This window comes from Anastrepha ludens, chromosome 4 (genome assembly GCF_028408465.1).
Source record: "Anastrepha ludens isolate Willacy chromosome 4, idAnaLude1.1, whole genome shotgun sequence".
NCBI lineage: Eukaryota > Metazoa > Arthropoda > Insecta > Diptera > Tephritidae > Anastrepha > Anastrepha ludens.
The window spans coordinates 26,720,844-26,740,256 of record NC_071500.1 but is presented as its reverse complement, the minus strand read 5'-3'; the positions used below and the strand labels follow the sequence as shown (position 1 = coordinate 26,740,256).

Sequence of the window (19,413 nt, the reverse complement as noted above, 5' to 3'; positions counted from 1 at the left end):
TCCTTTTTAAAAGGAATCTTATCGATTCTTCCGGTCTCAAAAATTATGTTGTATGCCTTTGTTAGGTTAGGTTAGGTTTGTCTGGTTGGCGATAAGCCACGCATAGACCTTTTGGTCCCTAGCAATACCAGATGGAGACCGACCTCTATGAATACTGAAAGTAGACATCATGTAGGATGTCAGCGCTTTTGGCGAATCTAAGCAGTGCTGGGAGATCCGCTTTTGAGACCTCCTCCAGACCTTCAAACAATGGGGCTTCCATGCATTTTAAGCGCGATTTTAATAATGCCGGACAGACGCACAGAAGGTGTTCTAAAGTTCCTTTATTAACTCCAAAAGAAATTCTGGCGAAACAAACTTTAGCAGTTCATAAGATATTCTATCTTCTCCTGGTGCTTTATTTATTTTAGCATTTTCAATGGTTTTTTCGACTGCCATAAAATTTGTATCTTTATCGAGATATTCATCTTTACATAGCGCAGCTGCTTAATAAATGTCTTTTGTTAATTGCGGTTGGTTTAGTAGGCTTTGAAAATGTTGTTTAAAATCATTCGCAGTAATATTTGTAACAACTTGAAATTTTGACCTTTATAGTGCATATAAACGCATGGACTACTTTCGCCACTACTTTTCTTGGCTGCAAATGTCGTCATAAAGTCAGCAGCTAGCTCTACTTGGAATATGTGAAATAATTGAAGAGGATGCAGAAAAAAGGAGTCATATCATGATTCAATGATAAAAATTTGCTCAGTAAACAGCTTTTTCGTTCTCTCTTGACAAATCGGCTCCCTTAGCAAGACACTGGGTTGGTAGCTCTACAAATTTTGAGTAAAAGTGGAGGAAAAGTAAAAAAATCAAACAAAACCACAAACATTCAAATCTGTTGTATAGTGCGAAAAAATATAAAAATCTTTTGATTTTCATCAAACCGTCTGTCAAACAAAAATTTGGTTGTACAATAAAGCCATTAACGCGTCAATAATCTGCTGTACAACGAGCCCAAGTTGCACGACAGATTAGTCCGTTAATGGACTGCATAAGGCCGTGTGTATTTAATTATTAACCAAATACTACCTGTCGTCTGTCGTCGTCAAAGTGTTTGTACCATTCCGCGCTTCACTGCTTGTCTTTTTGTATACTGCCAGACAGTTCAAAAGTGTCAAATATGATTGACATACGATGTCATTCACATAGGGTGATTAATTTTGCGACACCTTGTACTTATTTGAAAGGTGGTGTAATTTATATTAAGAAAAGAAACTGTTTTGTTATTGTTTATTTTCTACTAGTAACGTGACTACTTAAAAAACTCAACTCAGAAAGTGATCACTATTAATTCGTATAGCTGCTATAAATCTAAATTTGGACAGTGTGGACCGAATTAATCACTTACTTACTTGTTTTATTTAGATATGTAATTAATTGACTTCTGATTTCTCAACCCAATCTATGTCATACGACAGACTAGTGACAAAATTGGCTCATCCTAATGCTTATATTCTTATTAACGCTGCAATTGCGGACTGGAAAATAGTGCAAAAATAAAACTAATTTACACACAATAAATAAATATGTATTTATACTTCGAGTGGTAGTTGGTTGACTCGTATGCCGTCCAACTCATTAGTCGCTCAAGTTGATTGATTGACAAATTGAGCGAACTTCACTATTTTTGTACTTACTTATCTACTTATAAATAAAATGTACAGGGTGGTCCAGAAGCCGACGAGTTACTTGACAGTTATAATATGAGCAGTCAAGATTTAAGTCTAACATGTTAGAGTAGGTACTCTTAGGTAGGTAGGTTTTAAAAGTACGAGTATACACCCACTCCTCTCTCTACCTCTCGAGAAGTTGCGTGGGGGCGTTACTGTTGAGTAATAAAAATTAAATTAAATGGACAAATATTAATTTATTTTGGTATATTTTGACTTCTTCTTTGATATTCTTCTTCTTTATCCTTTATTATAGGCTTTGCCTGTTTTTCTTCACACAACAATTAGGATACATATATTACATATTTGTACATTAAAGTTTCGTTCAATAATGTGTGTGACTAATTAATTAAAACACATTTTTTTGCCAAAATTCGTTTTTATTCATCAACATAGTCCCCTTTTAGGGAGATACAATCATTCCAATCTTTCGATACCGCCTTTGTAAGACGATTTTTCTTTGCCTTCAAAATATGCCTCAGTTTCGGCGATTACTTCATCATTTGAGCCAAATCTCTTACCAAGGAGCATCTTTTTGGGGTCCGCGAAGAGCCAGTAGTCGCTGGGGGCCAAATCTGGAGAATACGGTGGATGGGGAAACAATTCGAAGCCCAATTCGTTCAATTTTGCCATCGTTTTCATTGATTTGTGACACGATGCATTGTCCTGGTGGAACAACACTTTTTTCTTCGCCATATGAGGCCGTTTCGTCTTTCAAACGCTCCAATAACGCTATATAATAGTCGCTGTTGATAGTCTACCTCTTCTGGAGATAGTCGATGAATATTATTCCATGCGCATCCCAAAATACAGACGCCATAATCTTGCCAGCCGACTGCTGCGTCTTTGGTCGCTTTGGGCGGCTTTCACCGGCTGCATGCCACTCAGCAGACTGCCGATTTGACTCTGGAGTGAAATGGTGGATCCATGTTTCATCCATTGTGATGTACCGACGCAAAAACTCCGACTTATTGCGCGTAAACATGTCCAAACAGCTCTTTGAATCATCGATTCGTTGTTGTTTTTGCTCCGGTGTGAGCAAACGCGGCAGCCATTTGGAAAACACCTTTTTCATACCCAAATGTTCGTGTATTATGGTGTGCACACTGCCTGCTGATATCTTTAGAATGTCGGCAATCTCCCTCACTTTCACTTTACGGTCGGACATAATGATTTTCAGTGGTTTTTCAACGTTTTCCGGAATAACAGCGTCATTTGGCCTTCCAGTAGATGAAATGTCATCGGTGTCTGTACGACTACGTTTGAATTCGGCATACCAATAACAAATGCTTCTTTTTGATGGAGCTGAGTCCGAATAATGTTTTTCAAGCCATTCCTGGCATTGAACAGTATTTTTTTTTTTCATTAAAAAACAATGATAAATCAGCACACGGAATTGCTTTGAATTCATTATTTTTAAAAACTCAAAAGTAGCGTCACTTAAAGCACTGTAACTTGTAAACAAATGGTGGGATTAACATATGATTTTGACAGTAAGCCTAAAAAGGTTGCCAACTTTCGAAAAAAAAAATTGATTTAGTACTAGTGCCGCCATCTATGTGTCAGTCACACACATTATTGAACGTCCTGGTATATATACATTGAAACATAGATTCATATTAATATTTAGGGATATTACACATAAATTGTTGTACATTCCCGCATCATATAATGTATTTGTTACAGTGAAACACCGAAATCTGGAGAATGTCGACTTTCAAATTCAATTGATTCAAATCTTATTTATTGCAACAACTTAAACTATTATGACGCTTTGACTTGGACAAGAGTCCCTTGCTTTTACAACTGCATTTATTTGTAGAACACTTTCTTTTGCAATGAAAGCGTCTACAGCCTTGCCCCCCTGCTTCTCTCAGCGACATTTCTTGAAAAGAAATCTTATCTATGGAAAGTAACTTTTCTTTATAAATTACGAACTGCTTACGTGTGTAAAGCTGCTTGAGGGTACTAGTTTTATTTGCCAGTTTAAAGAAGTTGGAGTCTTCTATTCGAAAAACAACCGCTAACACATTTCGGTTATCTGTACGACTACGGTCGACATCGGGGACTCGTATTCGTACATTATCACCAATTAGAGCAGGCGGATTTGGTTTTTGTGAGGCTCGTAAGATTTTTGGTGCTTGCAGTAGAAGATTTTCTTTCGCGGCCGCTCTTTTTGTAGAAATCAACTCATGTTTTTCAGTCAGAATTTGATGTGAAGACGTTGTAGGTTGTAGGTCCTCTTCAATATTTTTCTTTGGAATATGGTTTTCGGTATGACCACCGCTCAATTTTTTTTTATAAGCATTAACAGTTTCTTCAAGCTGTCGGTTTTAGAAGTATTGGCAAATTCTTCAAGTTGTTCTTCGGTTACAATATTTGCGATTTCTTCGCCAGGCAAAAAAGACGATGCTATGCCTCTTTTTGCTTTAACGGCAAACATGGCTTTATAAGGACTCTGGCGTATTCCTTCGACGAACTTCTGCTCCATAAGTCAGTAGCAGCCTTACAATTGCTTTGAAAATTCGCGTTTTATTTTCCATGTTCACATACTTATTTTTTCCCACGGAGTTGCGAATCTTAGTGAAAACCTTTTGAACTGAGCTTAGGAAGGTTATACTGCGATAAATCTGTGGATCGATTCTTTTATGTCTCTTATTTTTTTATTTGTTAAATTTCTTTGTTCAGTGTAACGTTCTTTGCTTCCAGTTATCCGTTTTACTACGCTTTGATCTTATCCATAAGGCCGAGAAGCGACCGAAGGCGGCCGTTGTAGCCGATTGGGTTGGTGCGTGACTACCATTTGGAATTCACAGTGACAACGTCCGTTCGAATCTCGGTGAAACACCAAAAATTAAAAAAATCATTTTTCTAATAGCGGTCGCCCCTCGGCAGGCAATGGCGAACCTCCGAGTGTGTTTCTGCCATGAAAAACCTCCTCATAAAAATATCTGCCGTTCGGAGTCGGCTGAAACTGTACGTCCCTCCATTTGTGGAACAACATCAAGACGCACACCACAAATAGGACGAGGAGCTCGGCCAAACACAAAAAAAGGGTGTACGCGTCAATTATAGATATATATATATCCGTTTTACTACTTCGGTGAATCGGGCGGTTTTGTTCCCTTTAGCCTTAGCAATGCTTACTAGCCGTTTCCCTGGAGCTTCTTCTGATGCTTCCAAAATGTTGGATTTAATTTCTTTCCATGCTGCATTCGGACTACAAATATTAGGTGCGCAACTAAGTGTTTGTCAATAGATGCCGCCAGCAGTGTGTGCTAGTCGATTCTAACATAACCTAAACATCATAAACCAAGCTTAGACATATGGTAAACAAACTGCTTCGACACATTAATGATTTTGTGTTGGCATCACATATTTTTGGTTTTGTAAAAATGTCTGGTTTTGTCCCGAACAATCGTCATTTGCGGGAAGTGTTGATTTTCATCTTTCATTCGAAAAAATCGGCGGCTGAAGCGCATCAAGAGCTACAAAAAGTTTATGGAGATGCTGCTTTAAGTCAAACAACGTGCCGAGATTGGTTACGTCCCTTCAAATACGGTGATTTTAATGTTGACGACCGTCCGTGTGAAGGAAGGCCAAAAACCTTCGAAGACGCTGAATTGGAGGCTGGAGGCATTGCTCAATGAGGATCCGTGTCAAACGCAAGAAGAGCTTGCTTCAGTATTAGGAGTTACCCGCCAATCCATTTCCAAGCGATTTGCATGCTTTGGAAATGATTCAGAAACAGGGACTTGGGTTCCTTATGAGTTAACACCAAGGGATGTTGAACGTCGTTTTCTCGCCTGTGAACAACTGCTCCAGCGGCAAAGAAGGAAGGGTTTTCTTCATCACATCGTGACGGGTGATGAAAAATGGATTCATTACAGCAATCCAAAGAAAATAAAGTCGACGGGACTGCCCGCTCATGCTTCTACGTCGTCGCCTCGGCCGAATATTCACGCTGCGAAGGTTATGCTATATTTGGCGGGACTAAGTTGGTGTTATTTATTATGAACTACTAAAACCAAGCGAAAACATCACTGGGGATCGGTATCGACTTATGTTGATGCGGTTAAGCCGAGCACTGCGCGAGAAGCGGCCGCAATACGCGGAGAGGCATGAAAAAGTGATTCTACAGCATGACAACGCTCGGTCTCACGTTGCCAAATCTGAAACTTGTAAACACTGAAATGGGTAATCCTACCCACCCGCCATATTCTCCAGATATTGCACCGTCCGATTATCACCTGTTCCGATCGATGGCACATGGTCTAGCTGACCAGCAGTTCCATTCATATGAAGACATCAAAAAATGGCTTAATCCGTGGATAGTCTCAAAAGATGAACAGTTTTACCGCGACGGTATACGAGATCTGCCAGAAAGATGGGAAATAGTATTAGCCAGCGATGGGTAATACTTTCAATGATTCACTTGTTACCATTTTTTCAGAATAAAGTTGGATTTTCTTCAAAAAAAACCTAATAAAAATATAATTTTTGGACCGTAGTATACGTTTTCATTTATATGACTCTGTAGACTGGTAAATCAACAGCTCAGCCTCTGAACACATGTTTCATAACCATCAAAATATGATTGAAAAATATATACATGTTTTTGGACCATCCTGTATATGTAATGTATCTATGTTGTGCAAGGTTTTTGTTTGTAAACAAAGATGAATAGAAAACGAAAATCATCAGATTATAATTTGTACAGGGTTTTGCAAGTATAAATTTATCGACTACACTCAAATGTATGGAGGTTTATTTTAGTGCAAGGTTAATTAACTTTTTTTTTCAACTAAGTGTGTATGCTCTAAAAATTTTTTAAGTCATTGTGTCTGTACATTGAACAAATTATGGAAAAAACATGGATGATGTGGGGAATATTAAAGAATATACAAAGACCGTTTTGAAAAACTTTTTATGTTTTTATGTTTGTCTCTGTGGACGCGTTAATATTGAGAAGGGATAAATAGAATTTAGCGGAGTTTTTACCAATAGATAAATGAAATATGGTCAATATCAGACCGTTAGACGGCTCTCAGCGAATGTGAAAGAATCAGTTAAAGGGCTGACGTAGCGTGGTAATGAATCGGTTTGTTTACGAAAAAACTAAAAATTTGTTAGTTGCCTTCTGAATACCGACTGTTGTGAATATATGTGAAATGATTGCGTAATTGTGTTAGTGATATACGGAAAAAATCAACAAAATCTCCACTCATATTGCTTCGTTGCTATTCAGAATTCAGAAGGTGTGGCCAATATCAGACCGTTAACCGGCTCTCAGTACATTTGAAAGAATCAGTTGATCGGCTGACGTCATGATAGCGGTTTGTTTGAGATTGTGTTGTTAATGTACGAAAAAAATCAACACAGTCGGAGCTCATTTCCGAATATGGCTAAGAAAAAAGGCCTCAGATTTCATTCCCATCACACAGTGGATAGCAGGATCATCAAATATAAACCCTCTCTAACTCCTCTTTGATAGATATTGATATCTAAGTATATCACTGAAAAATCAAAAATATCGCAATAAAGTGCTCAAGAAAATTATTGTTTGTGAATGGAGATGGATTTCACTGATTCATATTTGAACAACAAATCAGCACAAAAAAACTGAAAACTCGGAAGAGTTGCAGTTCAATGGAACCATCTAATTATACATACTTATTTACTTAGATGGCACTTCAACCATTATGCCGATTAAGGCTGAATCTAAAACATTGCGCCATCTACGTCGATTCGCCGCTTGTTGGCGCCAGTTGGTGACACCGAGTGCTGTCAGTTATGCTTCACTTGGTGCCCCCAACGTAGATTAGATCTTCCTCTTCCTCGTCGACCAGCAGTCGGTTCCTTTCCAAAGGACTGCCGTACCGGAGCACTTTCGTTCATTATCTCGGTATAGCTCATACAACTTGCTGCTCCAATGTATACGGAACTCAATTTCGCCCACGCGAGGAGGACTAAAGATTTTTCGGAAAATTTTTCTCTCGAACGTTCTGAGTGCTCTCCCATCAGTTTTCGTCATTGTCCAAGATCTACCCAGTATACAAGGACGGGGATGATTAAGCTCTTGCATAGCGTTGTTTTCGTTTTTCGAAAGAAGGCTCTACTTCTCAATTGCCTACTAAACCCAAAGTAACAACTGTTGGCAAGAGTTATCCTTTGTTTAATCTCTAGGCTGACATTGTTCTAGCTGTTAACACTGGTACCTAGATAAATAAAGTCTTTCACAACTTCAAATTCGCTGTTGCAAACAGTGACTTGTTGTCCAAGACGTGAAGACTCTTTGTACGTTGATAGTAGGTACTTTGTTTTAGTCTCGTTCGCCGCAAGATGCGCTTTTCTGCTTCAGTTTCCAGAGTGGAGATGGACCATATCAATCTCGTCACCATACGGCAATAATATGACACTTCGGTAGTAGATACTCGTAGTACCAAAGTGGTTCAACTCAGTAGCACGAATAATTTTGTACAGTAGAAGATTAAAGAAGTCACACACGAAAGGGAACTGCCTTGTCTGCAGCCACGCTTGTTATGGAACGGCTCGGATAGGTCCTTTCTGATCTTGACAGAGCTTAACGTAGTGCTCAACGTCAATTTGCATAGCCGTATTAGTTATACGGGGATACCAAAATCAGAAGATGCGGCGTAGAGGCAGTTCTTGTTGGTGATATCGAAAGCAGCTTGAAAATCGACAAAAAGGTGATGCGTATCGATTTGTCGTTCTTGGATTTTCTTCTGGATTAGGCGCATCGTGAAGATCTGGTCAATAGTAGACTTACCAGGCCTGAGGCCGCACTGATAAGGTCCACACAGTTCTTGGACGATGTGCTTCAGTCTCTCACATAATACGCTCGATAAGACGTTATGTAGACTAATCCCACGGTAATTTGCGCAGTTTGTTGGATCACCCTTCTTGAGGATAGGGCAGAACACGCTTAGGTTCCAGTCGTTCGACATGATTTCATCCAACCATATTTTGGAGAGTAGCTGGACCTGTTTAAAACAAAAAAGTATATTTCCTATTCTAACTTTTATTGAGATGACTTTTTAAGCTACAACTAGAAGTATTTAAAAATTAAAGCAATATTTTAGAATCCAGCAATTTATATAATTTAACAAAAAGTGCTCTTTCATTTATTATCTGGCCACCATCTTAATTTAGCATGGCTCCATTAGATTATTATTTTTCGTATAAAAATTAGCATGTTATAAAACTTAAATTTTCTCAATTACGTCTTTAGCACTAAATTCAAATCGATTACAATCTAATTATTATTTGCTTACAGGATGGGCCAATTTGAATCGAATAACATGGGTCGTTTGGACTCATTGGCTGTGCAGCAAGCAGACTTTCTCAAACGTCTCGACACTCTCGACTACATGGAGCGCCAGACAAAGCGCAATATTGACGAATTGAAAGGTGACTTGATTCATGAGAGACAAAAAGAAGGTCAGAATGGGCATTTTCAAAAAATTTGTTTAATTATTGCTTATGGTGCTTTGCGAAAAATATGCCAAATATGCTTCATGCTCAATTGCATTCATGTATTTTGATTGTGTAATAAAAAAATTAAAATACTGTGTTGTTGGTTTTTGCTAAATTTTATAGAAATCGTCTTGCGTACAGCGCGCGATGCCGTCGATCGATTGCCGCAGATGCCCACAGACAAAGACAGACTTGATTCATTGGCCACTTTATTGCTATCGACACGTTCAGCAGTCAATGAGTTGAATAATCATCTTGAAGCGAATATTAGTAAATTGTCAAAGTGAGTAGATGCGTATATGTAATGTATGTATGTAATTGGAATATGTCTTATGAGTAGGATACCCAGCAGGAAAAAACATAGGCACCAAACTGGCGCACTTACAGCGATTTAGGAACTATGACTAGTTCGCGTTCCTAAAATTTTCTGGGAATTTAAGACCGCAACGGCATAGAAAGTGCCAATTACTCATTCGCCTTTAAATAGCCTCACCTATGTGTACCTCAATGTATAGGGTTTTCCAATAACAGGTGTTATTGGTGAATGGATTGCGCTATCGAGAAATGATTAACGATTTTTTATGGCCAGAATTGGATGGTAGTGATCTGGATAACGTTTATTTTAAACAAGCCGACGATACGTGCCACACACGCAACGAATCCATTGATCTTTTACGGGAAAAGTTTCCGGACCGTGTTATATCTCGAAGAGGTGATCACAATTTTCCACCGAGATATTGTAATTTAACACGTTGTGACTTCTTTCTTTGGGGCCAGGTGAAAAAGAAAGTCTACGCGAACAACCCAAGGTCGATTCAAGACCTCAAAGATGGAATTCGTAAGACTATCGAGGTCACAGGGAAGCCATTTTGCAATTCGGTTATGGAAAATTTCATGAAAAGGATACTGTCCTGTAAGCGTGGTCGTGGTGGTCATTTGCCTGATGTTAATTTCCACTATTAACGGCATACCTTCCTCCTTATAATGAAATAAACATCCGATCATTTATTTTAAAAAATAGCATTTTTCTTTGAATATCAAAATAACACCTCTTATTGGAAAACCTTTTAGATTTCAAAAAAAAAAAAAAAAAATTATTAATTGTAAAAGTTATCGCTGTTTGTGTGGAGCCCGTTTCTCCAGACGTTCCTTGCGGTGATCATCACAAGTCCTTGGAGTTTCATTTAAAATCAATCGGATAAGAGAAATTAGTTTTATTAATAGATAATCTTCTGGCTGATCGAAGCTTTTTTTTTTCAAAATCAGCAACATGGCAGTCTAAGGAAATATTTGTCAGATTTTCGAGAAAAAACCGGTAATAAATTGTTTAAAAAAATCGAAATTTTTGAAAACCAAAAAAGAAAAAATCTTTGGTCAGCACGAGTTTTTTATGTTTTTCAGAAGCAGTATAAATTCTATTGAAATCTACCAAGCGGTTTTTAAGTTACAGTGATCATCAGTTCAAGAAACATAGTTTTGAGAAAAATGCATTTACCGTTTTGCGATCGCTCCGGAGCGATAATGAGAATGCAAAAAAAAGAATCCAATTTTTTGAAAATTTTGACTACCTCTAACTCCTTAAAGGGATACCCATAGTGTAATCAAAAGTTCCAGTGGCACCACAATGGATCTACAACAGGTCTAAGTGTGTCATTACGACAGCCATTCTGCCTGCCTACATACTTTGTAGGGTTTATTGAAATGAATGCCCAAGATGTTTGAAATTGAAATTTGAAAAGGTCGAGCCAAGGGGCACCAGGAGATTTGGTGGCTCCTAAAAAACTCAAGCCCATTGTATTTAAAGCTCTGAAAAGGGGGTAGATAGTCAAGGTGGGAAGGAGAAAAGTATCAGAGAAAGAGATAGGAAAGAATAGAGACAGATATAGAGATAGTTAGTCCTGTGAGAATTTTCCAGATTCTTTGGCAAATCTGTAAATATCTGTAAATAGAGAACGAATATTACTCATTCTCACGACATCAGAACCAAAAACTCGTAGCCGTGCGCTAGCAAAGGCAGGACACGCACAGAGAAAGTGCTCAGTGCCATCCGCCTTCTCCAAGCACGACAGGCACATTGGGTCCACATTGATTCCAATGGTGGTCATATGCTGACCCCCAACGTCTTTTCTTCTATGTTTTAGTAGAAAGTTTGACAGTTTTGAGTGCTGCCCAAGATGTTTCATTTTCTTCTTTTTTATTAAAGTCTGGTTTGAAAGAAGTTAATGCTTTCACAATTGTTTTCATAGCCTTTTCAGCTGCCTCTTATTAAAGTCTGGTTTGAAAAGAATTATTGAACTCACAATTGCTTCTTATTTCGATTAAAATAATCCCTTGACTTTCCATTCATTGTACCAGCAAATCAGGAGAAAGTGTAAACAATAGCAAAGTCAAAACTTCAATATTGATACAAATATTGATCGAACCTTACTGCCTCACATTTTACAGTTTTTTTCAATAATTAGGGTTTAACTTGCCAAATCTTTCTTGGGACTAAAACATTTACAAAATAACTCTTCCTAAATGAATGAACTATGAAGATAATTTTTCAGTTATATGCACAATAGATTATGATTTTTTTCTATATAATGTTTCTGTTTCTAATATTTATATAGTAAAAAAGTCATTCAAAAACAAATTTGTGTGATTAAATTTGCCACTCTTCACCGAAAGATGTGGCTATTCACGTCATGCGTACTGAAGTGCTTCGTAGTTTTCAAAATATTACTAAGTAGTTCGGAACCAATTATTTGCGTCACAAGTTTCGGTTTTCCCTGCATGGATATATTCCATAATTTAATCGCGAAATGCACTCGCTGCGTTCGAGACGCACTTCGTGGCTGATGCCCAAGTGCCAATCAGTTTTTGTAGCTGCTGCATGTATGTATACACATACATACAGACATACTGGTATAAGTGGTATGAATTACAATGATGTGTCAACCAGCAACTAAGTTTGTATGTCGATGGGTTACACTTTGCTGTGGCGCAATGATCAAAGAGTTTTGTGGCACTCAGCATTGTTAAGTTTATTTAATGCAAATCAATTTAAATGAAGTGTGCGGTAATCGTGATGCGCATAGTAAATTGTCACCTTCAATTATAATTGCTTTAAAGCTTTAAAGAAGGTATTGAGAGACATAAGAAGGTGCTGACGTTGCGCTTAATCTCTCTAAAAATCTTAATTTTTTAAGTAAAAGTTCGTTTGATATTTTTACATAATTTTTTCTGAAAATTAAAATGGCAAAATAAAATTATTGTTAGGTGTCCTGTTCAACCTAACCTAACTTAACCTACAAAAGTCAATCGTTCCCACGGCAGTCGGTTCTGCGTTACCGGAACGACCCGGATTGTAACTCCAGCAGCATGCCCCATACATACACATACATGCCCCATATTTACACTGCTACAACAGCAAAAGTCAACAAAAACACAATCATAACATCTAGAGGGTCCCGCACTCGAAGTGTAACCAACTTCAGGCCGCTCACGCAGCTGGTGCACGGGCTTCAGCTGTCTATTAGTTGGCTAAAAGAGAGTCCAGAGTGTTGTTCACAAGCGAGCGGAAGCATTTTGCCGAGAGTAAACGCGAAAAAAGAAAATCAGTAATGGATTTCAAACGTCATAGTGGGACTGCATTATATTTGGCTGAAAAATCACAACCAGCGATTGTTCGTGAGCTCGAGCACCTTAAAGTAAATAAAGTTTTATTTATCGCACCACTACTTATTACAATGACACTGGTAGCACCGCGAAACGTCATGTATGTGGTCAACAAAAGACTGCAACGTCACCGACGAAGTGCCAATCAAATGGCGAAAGAACTGAAAATATCTGACAGTAGCATCCGCTGCATACTGCAAAAAGATCTCAAAGTCAAGCCTCACATGATCCAAAAGGCGCCTGATCTTACACCAAAGCAGCAACAAGCTAGACTTGAAAGAGCGAAGGAGTTGCTTCGCTTGGCCGAAAGCAGTCCGAACATTTTTCTTTTTCTGAAGTGAACATTTTTCAAATTGAGCAATTCGTAAACTCCCAAAACCATAGGATTTATTTGACCGACCATTCATACAAGAATTCGAGTCATCTATTGGGCACCAGGAGACAGCACCCGTCACAGGTAAGGGTTTGGGCCGCTGTACCCGTAGATGGGCGCTCTCCAATCGTTTTCAGCGAGCCTGGCGTCAAGGTAAATGCGAAATATTATCAAGAAATTAGTCTGGACTATGCTTTTAAAGCCGGGGGCAGACAAACATTTCGGTGGCAGACCATGGACGTTCCAACAAGACTTGGAACCGTCTCACAAAGCTCGAGTGAACCACGTTCCAAACTGCATAACTACCACACGATGGTTCTCAAATTCACCAGACGCGAATCCGATGGATTATTCCTTTTGGGCCATTTTGGAGAGCAAGGTCCGAGCTCGAGGCGCTGAAAAAATCCACTGTGCGCGAGTGAGCCAAAATACCTGGAAGTCACATTCGGGCCGCTTTCAATTCGTTTCTGGACCGTCTCAAGGTCATAGTTAAAGCAAAAGGTGGTCATATCGAGCAAAAGTAAATTCATTTTTAATTTTGTAATATTTTCACACATTTCTTACTTTGAATTGAATAAAAGTAATTAGCTATACTTCGAGAGCCAGATCCTGTATGTAATTTTTATTGCTGTTGGACTTTGCTCGCTCTTCGACCTATGCGTGGGTTTTTTTTTTTTGGTATGCGGACCTTGGAGGTGGAATCTTCTAAAGATACGTATGAACCGACTCATACGTATGCCCGATTCACATGCAATATTCCCCGGCTCTTTTGAACTGAGTTTCGTAGTGCCTACGGACTAAACTACCCCATCGCTTCGCTGTTCTGCTTTTTCCCCTCGGTATTACCAGTTAAGATATTCCTTCGACGGGGCAGGATGTGTTTATTCACTCATTTGTCTGCGTTCGTTGTCATCATGTCTCAGCCTTCTCATAATTGTTGAGGCTACGTTACAACCATAGTTACACGTTTCTTCAGTTTCTTCAGATTCTAGCATATATTGTACTAGGCTAGTAGCTATCATGCTCTCGCCGATATTTGAGCTCCACGTGCTTCGTTCCCCATCAAATCTAGAGCACTCCAACAGGGCATGCTCCGGCGTTTCATTTTTTTCTTGGCAGTATAGGCAAAATGGGGAGTCTGTGTGCTTGTATTTGCACAAATACTGCCTGAAACAGCCATGCCCAGCTAAAAACTGTGTCAGCATGAAGGTAACGTTTTCATATGTTCTCCGGATCCATTTCTGTATGTCGAGGATCATAGTGAAAGTGGTTCTTCCCTTCCCACTATCGTTCCATTTGGTCTGCCAGTTTTGCAGAGCGGTATCATCGATCCTCTGTAGAGGAGCCAGCAGCTCTCTCCGCTTTTGCATTTCATAATTTTGATCATTCGTTTTTTCATCATCGCCAATTAGGCAGCTAATTCGAACTCGCCTGCAGTATTTTTTTTTAGTAAATTTCCAAATTTGTCAAACGAATTCGGGATCTTTATTTTTTGTAATATTAGCCTTCGAAAAGGCCCGGTGGTTACACAAATAATCTTGTTCCCTTTTTTTTATTACATATATTATACACTGAGAAGCAAAAATGCAAGGTGTCGCAAAATTAATCGGCCCAATAACTTTTTCACCAATTAAAAGAAATAGTATTGTGTGTTGGAATTCTTTATTTTGACCTTTAAATGCTCCATTGCTTGTATTTTTGTATACTCCAGCTGTCTAGTTCACAAGTGTCAAATATGATTGAGGTGCGAGGAAATTTGCAAAACTTATAAATCTTCCGATAGGGTGACCTTGTTTAAGGTCAGTAAGTGTTTATATTTCACCAGTCTAATAAGAGAAAAAGTGTTTTCTAATAGCGGTCGACCCTTGACAAGCAGTGGCAAACCTCCGAGTGTATTTTTGCTATGAAAAAGCTCCTCCGCCGTTCGGAGTCGGCTTAAAACGGCAGGCACCTCCAGTTGTAGAGCAACTCCAAGACGCACACCACAAATAAGAGAAGGAGCTCGGCCACACACCTAACAGAAGTGTACGCACCACTTAATATATTCATATTTTTTAATTTTTTGACGTGATAACGTCTTATAATTCGATTTAACAGGCTGCACGCACGAAAAAATGTGTCGTTACCTTGCTCATTAGTGTTACCTTGCTCATATGTCATTACCTTGCTCATTTGTCGTTACCTTGCTCATTGCATTGAATGAACTGCAAGTGAAAGCGCGGAACGATCGACAAAGCAAACAAAGCAAACGAACGGCCACGTTCGACTTCTTGTTCTCTCCTACTTAAGTGAGCGTATATAGGTATGTATATGCGCATATGTACATATATAAATTCACGTATTTGTATTTGCATATGCTTTCTTATTGATTATTATTAATTTGGTTCACTTGAAGAATTTAAAATAAAACCAAGTTTGTTAATAATACCTGTTGTTTTAATGTTATTATTATTATTATATATGAAGGAAAAAATGTATGGTAATATTTACCATATACCTTATAAGATATGTTGTATACTAATATATGTATATAAACATGCATATACATATACAATTTCGCGCAATTTTCAAAAAGAACAAATCTATATGTAAAGATGCATACAAGTCATATGGACATATCAAATATACGAATCTATGTATTCCGTACGCAAGCAAATGTAAGCTAATGTGCTTGAACTGCAAGCGAGAGCGCGGAACGAACGACAAAGAGCACAATCGGCCCCCGCGTTCGGCAACGTTCGACATCTGGCTCTGTCCTACTTGAGTGAGCATGTATATGTATGTATATGCGCATATGTAGGTATATAAATTCACATACTTGTATTTGCATATGCCTTCTTCCTGTGTGCATGGTAATGAACCATTTCTCTGTTGAGAATAGGACGATGATAGGAAAAATAGGAAATGAAAGGGAGTGTTCAAGTGTAACGTGCCTTGAGAAAGTCAAATCGATGATGATGCCTCTTAGTGTTGTTGACTTATTAACGTCTGATGCACAATCGAAATTGAAGATATCTTTCATGAATTTGATAAATGTTTCGTCATTTTTCACGTTTGTGTAAATGTAACTTGACCTATTCCATTGCAATTCCATTTACCTCCTCCTCTATATCCATACAAAATATCTATCAAACAAATAAAATTAAAATTTTGTTTTGAAAATTGCAAACATTCCATCAATATTTTCTTATGACGTTGTCACGTTAAACTATCGTCAGTAAACCGACTTTACAGACAACCTCTTTTTTTTTTTAAATAAGAGATTAGGTTTTAAGCCAAGCCAATTTCTTACAGTAAATGGATAGAGTGATTAACTTAGTAGCGTACGAGTGGGTACATACATAAATGTATTTTTAACAACCCAACTGACTCACCTGTTATGATGGCAGTAATAAAAATATTTCAGATTGGTGTATATTATTTTTAATTTTCTTAATTACTCGCAATTAAAATATTTGTATGTGTGTATTTATCTCAATTCCATTCCAATACCTGCAGCATGGTGTCTCGCCGTCTCAGCAGCATTCGGCGCCAAAACAATCGCCAATCGTCAACTAACTTCTACGCCACCAATCATCCAACGGAGCCGCTCGCCACCAGCTGTGCCCAAGACGCCCCAACTGCGAATGGCATCTTGCGCCTCCAACTCACACCCGAATCAGAGCCGTTCTATGTGCGTTGCGACGAGGAGACGCTTGGCGGCGGCTGGACTATTATTCAGAATCGTTTCAATGGCAAATTGAACTTCTATCGCGGCTGGCTGGAATATCAGGCTGGCTTTGGCAATTTGGGTGGTGAATTTTTCATCGGCCTGGATAAATTGCATGCGCTCACTGCGTCGGCAGTGCATGAACTGTTGATTTTGCTGCAGGATTTCGATGGTGTAAATCGGTATGCGCGCTATAATTTATTTGCCATTGGCAGCGAGAAGGAAGACTATGCGCTTAATTTATTAGGTGAGGCAGTGAGTGAAGCTGCATATAAAATTTAGAAAAATGAAATATGTAAAATATTTTTAATTAAATTTACTTCCACTTCTACGTAGGAGAGTACGAGGGTGATGCCGGTGACTCGCTTACCTACCATGCAGGCAGCAAATTCTCAACTTTCGACAACGACAATGATGGCTGTGTGGACTGCAATTGTGCGCAGTCGCGCAACGGTGCCTGGTGGTACAACTGGTGTGACATGAGGTATATCTAAAGTATCTTTGCCATCTAATTTCCAAGTGAATGCTTATGTATTTTTCTGCTTTATTGTAGTAATTTGAATGGCAAATACTTCTCCCAAAATTACAACAATACACCTTTGTATGAAGGCGTGTACTGGAATGAGTTCCGTGGAGCCGCTTATTCGCTGAAAGCTGTGCGCATGATGATACGCCCGGTGGGCAATGATGGCGATCTGCAACGCAAATAGTTCAACAGCATACGAGTACGATTTTTTCTTTACTTGAATATGAAATAGATACGAGTGTCTGTACCTCTCCAGGTGCTTCCTTGATGGGTGCAACGTATTTGCCATTTGACGTTGAAATGGTGTTGTGTTCAATGTTTTGTATCAAAGAAAATCAAAAGTTTCTAAATGTTAACTTATTGCCACAAAATATACTCAAATCGAGCTTCTATGTTAACTATTTAACTTAGTATGTATGTATGTATGTCTGTATATATGTATATGTCAAAATGTAAAATGTATTTTATGATATTTAAATTTTAATTTTCACAACCGTACATTTGAAATAAATGTAATGCCATGTTGTACAAAATTAGTGCTGAGTTAGCATTTGCAAAATTGCAATAAAGGGTATTTCAGAAGACGCGCCTAGATAAATAAATAAAAAATAAATAAATAATTGGCGCGTACATCCTTCTTGGGTGTTTGGCAGACCTCCTCCTCCTATTTGTGGTGTGTGTCTTGATGTTGTTCCAAATGGAGGGGCCTACTGTTTCAAGCCGACTCCGAACGGCAGATAATTTTATGAGGAGCTTTTTTATGGCAGAAATACACTTGGAGGTTTGCCATTGCCTGCCGAAAGGCGACCGCTATTAGAAAAATGTTTTTCTTAATTTTGGTGTGAATTCCGAATGGTAGTCAAGCACCAACCCATTCGGCTACGGCGGCCGTTTTAAAATAAGGCATGCACAAATTTAGATTATTTCAGGTTCCATTTGTTTTACTCAAAATACGACTCTTAACAATTATTTGTGAAAAGTGGCATCTTTTAAATGTCCACCATCAGCACGTCTTCAGGCTGCCATACGAGAATTAAAATTTGCAAGGGCTCACTCACACATTATCGCGTTGAGTACAGGAGTCGATGCGAATGTTGGGTTTCAGCTCTTGATGGCTTATTCATATAGCCATTACTTTTCAAAAAACCTCACAAAAAGTAGTCTTTTGGTGTTCGGTCGCATGGTTTGGTGGTCAGTTTATGTCACCATTACGTGAAATTAATTGACTTCGAAACTTAGAGCGCAATAATGCAAGGTTTTCTCGTATTTTGTGACTTGTGGCTCCATCCTGTTGAAAATAAAGATCGTATATGTCTTTTCTTTCTCGGTAGTCTAGCGTAAGCGCACTAGCCTGCAATCCCAGAAGTTGTGGGTTCTTCGAATCCCACATAAAGCACGGTCCTCGCACTTTTCCAAATTTACCTACTTTCCCTGTTTCTAAAATAAAAAAAAACCAAAAAAAAAGTCTCATTCCTCAAACCCAAAAACGTATCCTTTCCATCACATCCACCATATAGTCCTGACCTTGCACCATCTGATTACTTTTTGTTTCGATCTTTACAAAACTCCTTGAATGGTAAAAATTTCAATAATGATGATTATGTTAAATCGTACCTGATTCAGTTTTTTGATAATAAAAACCAGAAGTTTTATGAACGTGGGATTATAATGCTACCTGAAAGATGGCAAAGGGTCAGTGATCAAAATGGGCAGTACATTGCAGAATAAAGTTATTTAGTTGCGTGAAAAAATTGTCTTTGATTTTCTAAAAAAATCCGCAATTCTATAATTCTCAATAGACTCTCTCGGACTCCAATGCATCGAACACTCTTTAAGAGACGAGCAAGCTAAATTCGCCCTCACTGAAACTATGTGGATCAAACCAACACTCCCCGTACACAGTAGAACAATCAGTGAGTGGCGCTCCCCGCTT

General features: G+C 38.5%; 1 protein-coding gene across 2 annotated transcripts in view; it reads left to right on the top strand.

The window, feature by feature from the left end:
- Nucleotides 1–18,020, top strand: part of LOC128861320 (angiopoietin-related protein 7) — a 41,776-nt gene extending 23,756 nt beyond the window's left edge. The window contains exons 3-7 of one of the 2 annotated variants that reach the window (XM_054099372.1): nt 9,013–9,146; nt 9,336–9,495; nt 16,744–17,201; nt 17,291–17,438; nt 17,508–18,020. In XM_054099372.1, coding sequence (XP_053955347.1) covers nt 9,013–9,146; nt 9,336–9,495; nt 16,744–17,201; nt 17,291–17,438; nt 17,508–17,664 — 1,057 coding nt within the window. In that variant the 3' untranslated portion in view covers nt 17,665–18,020. Of the gene's footprint in view, nt 1–9,012; nt 9,177–9,335; nt 9,496–16,743; nt 17,202–17,290; nt 17,439–17,507 lie in introns of both variants that reach the window. The other variant, XM_054099371.1, reaches the window with a different exon arrangement.
- Nucleotides 18,021–19,413: the final 1,393 nt, after the last annotated feature.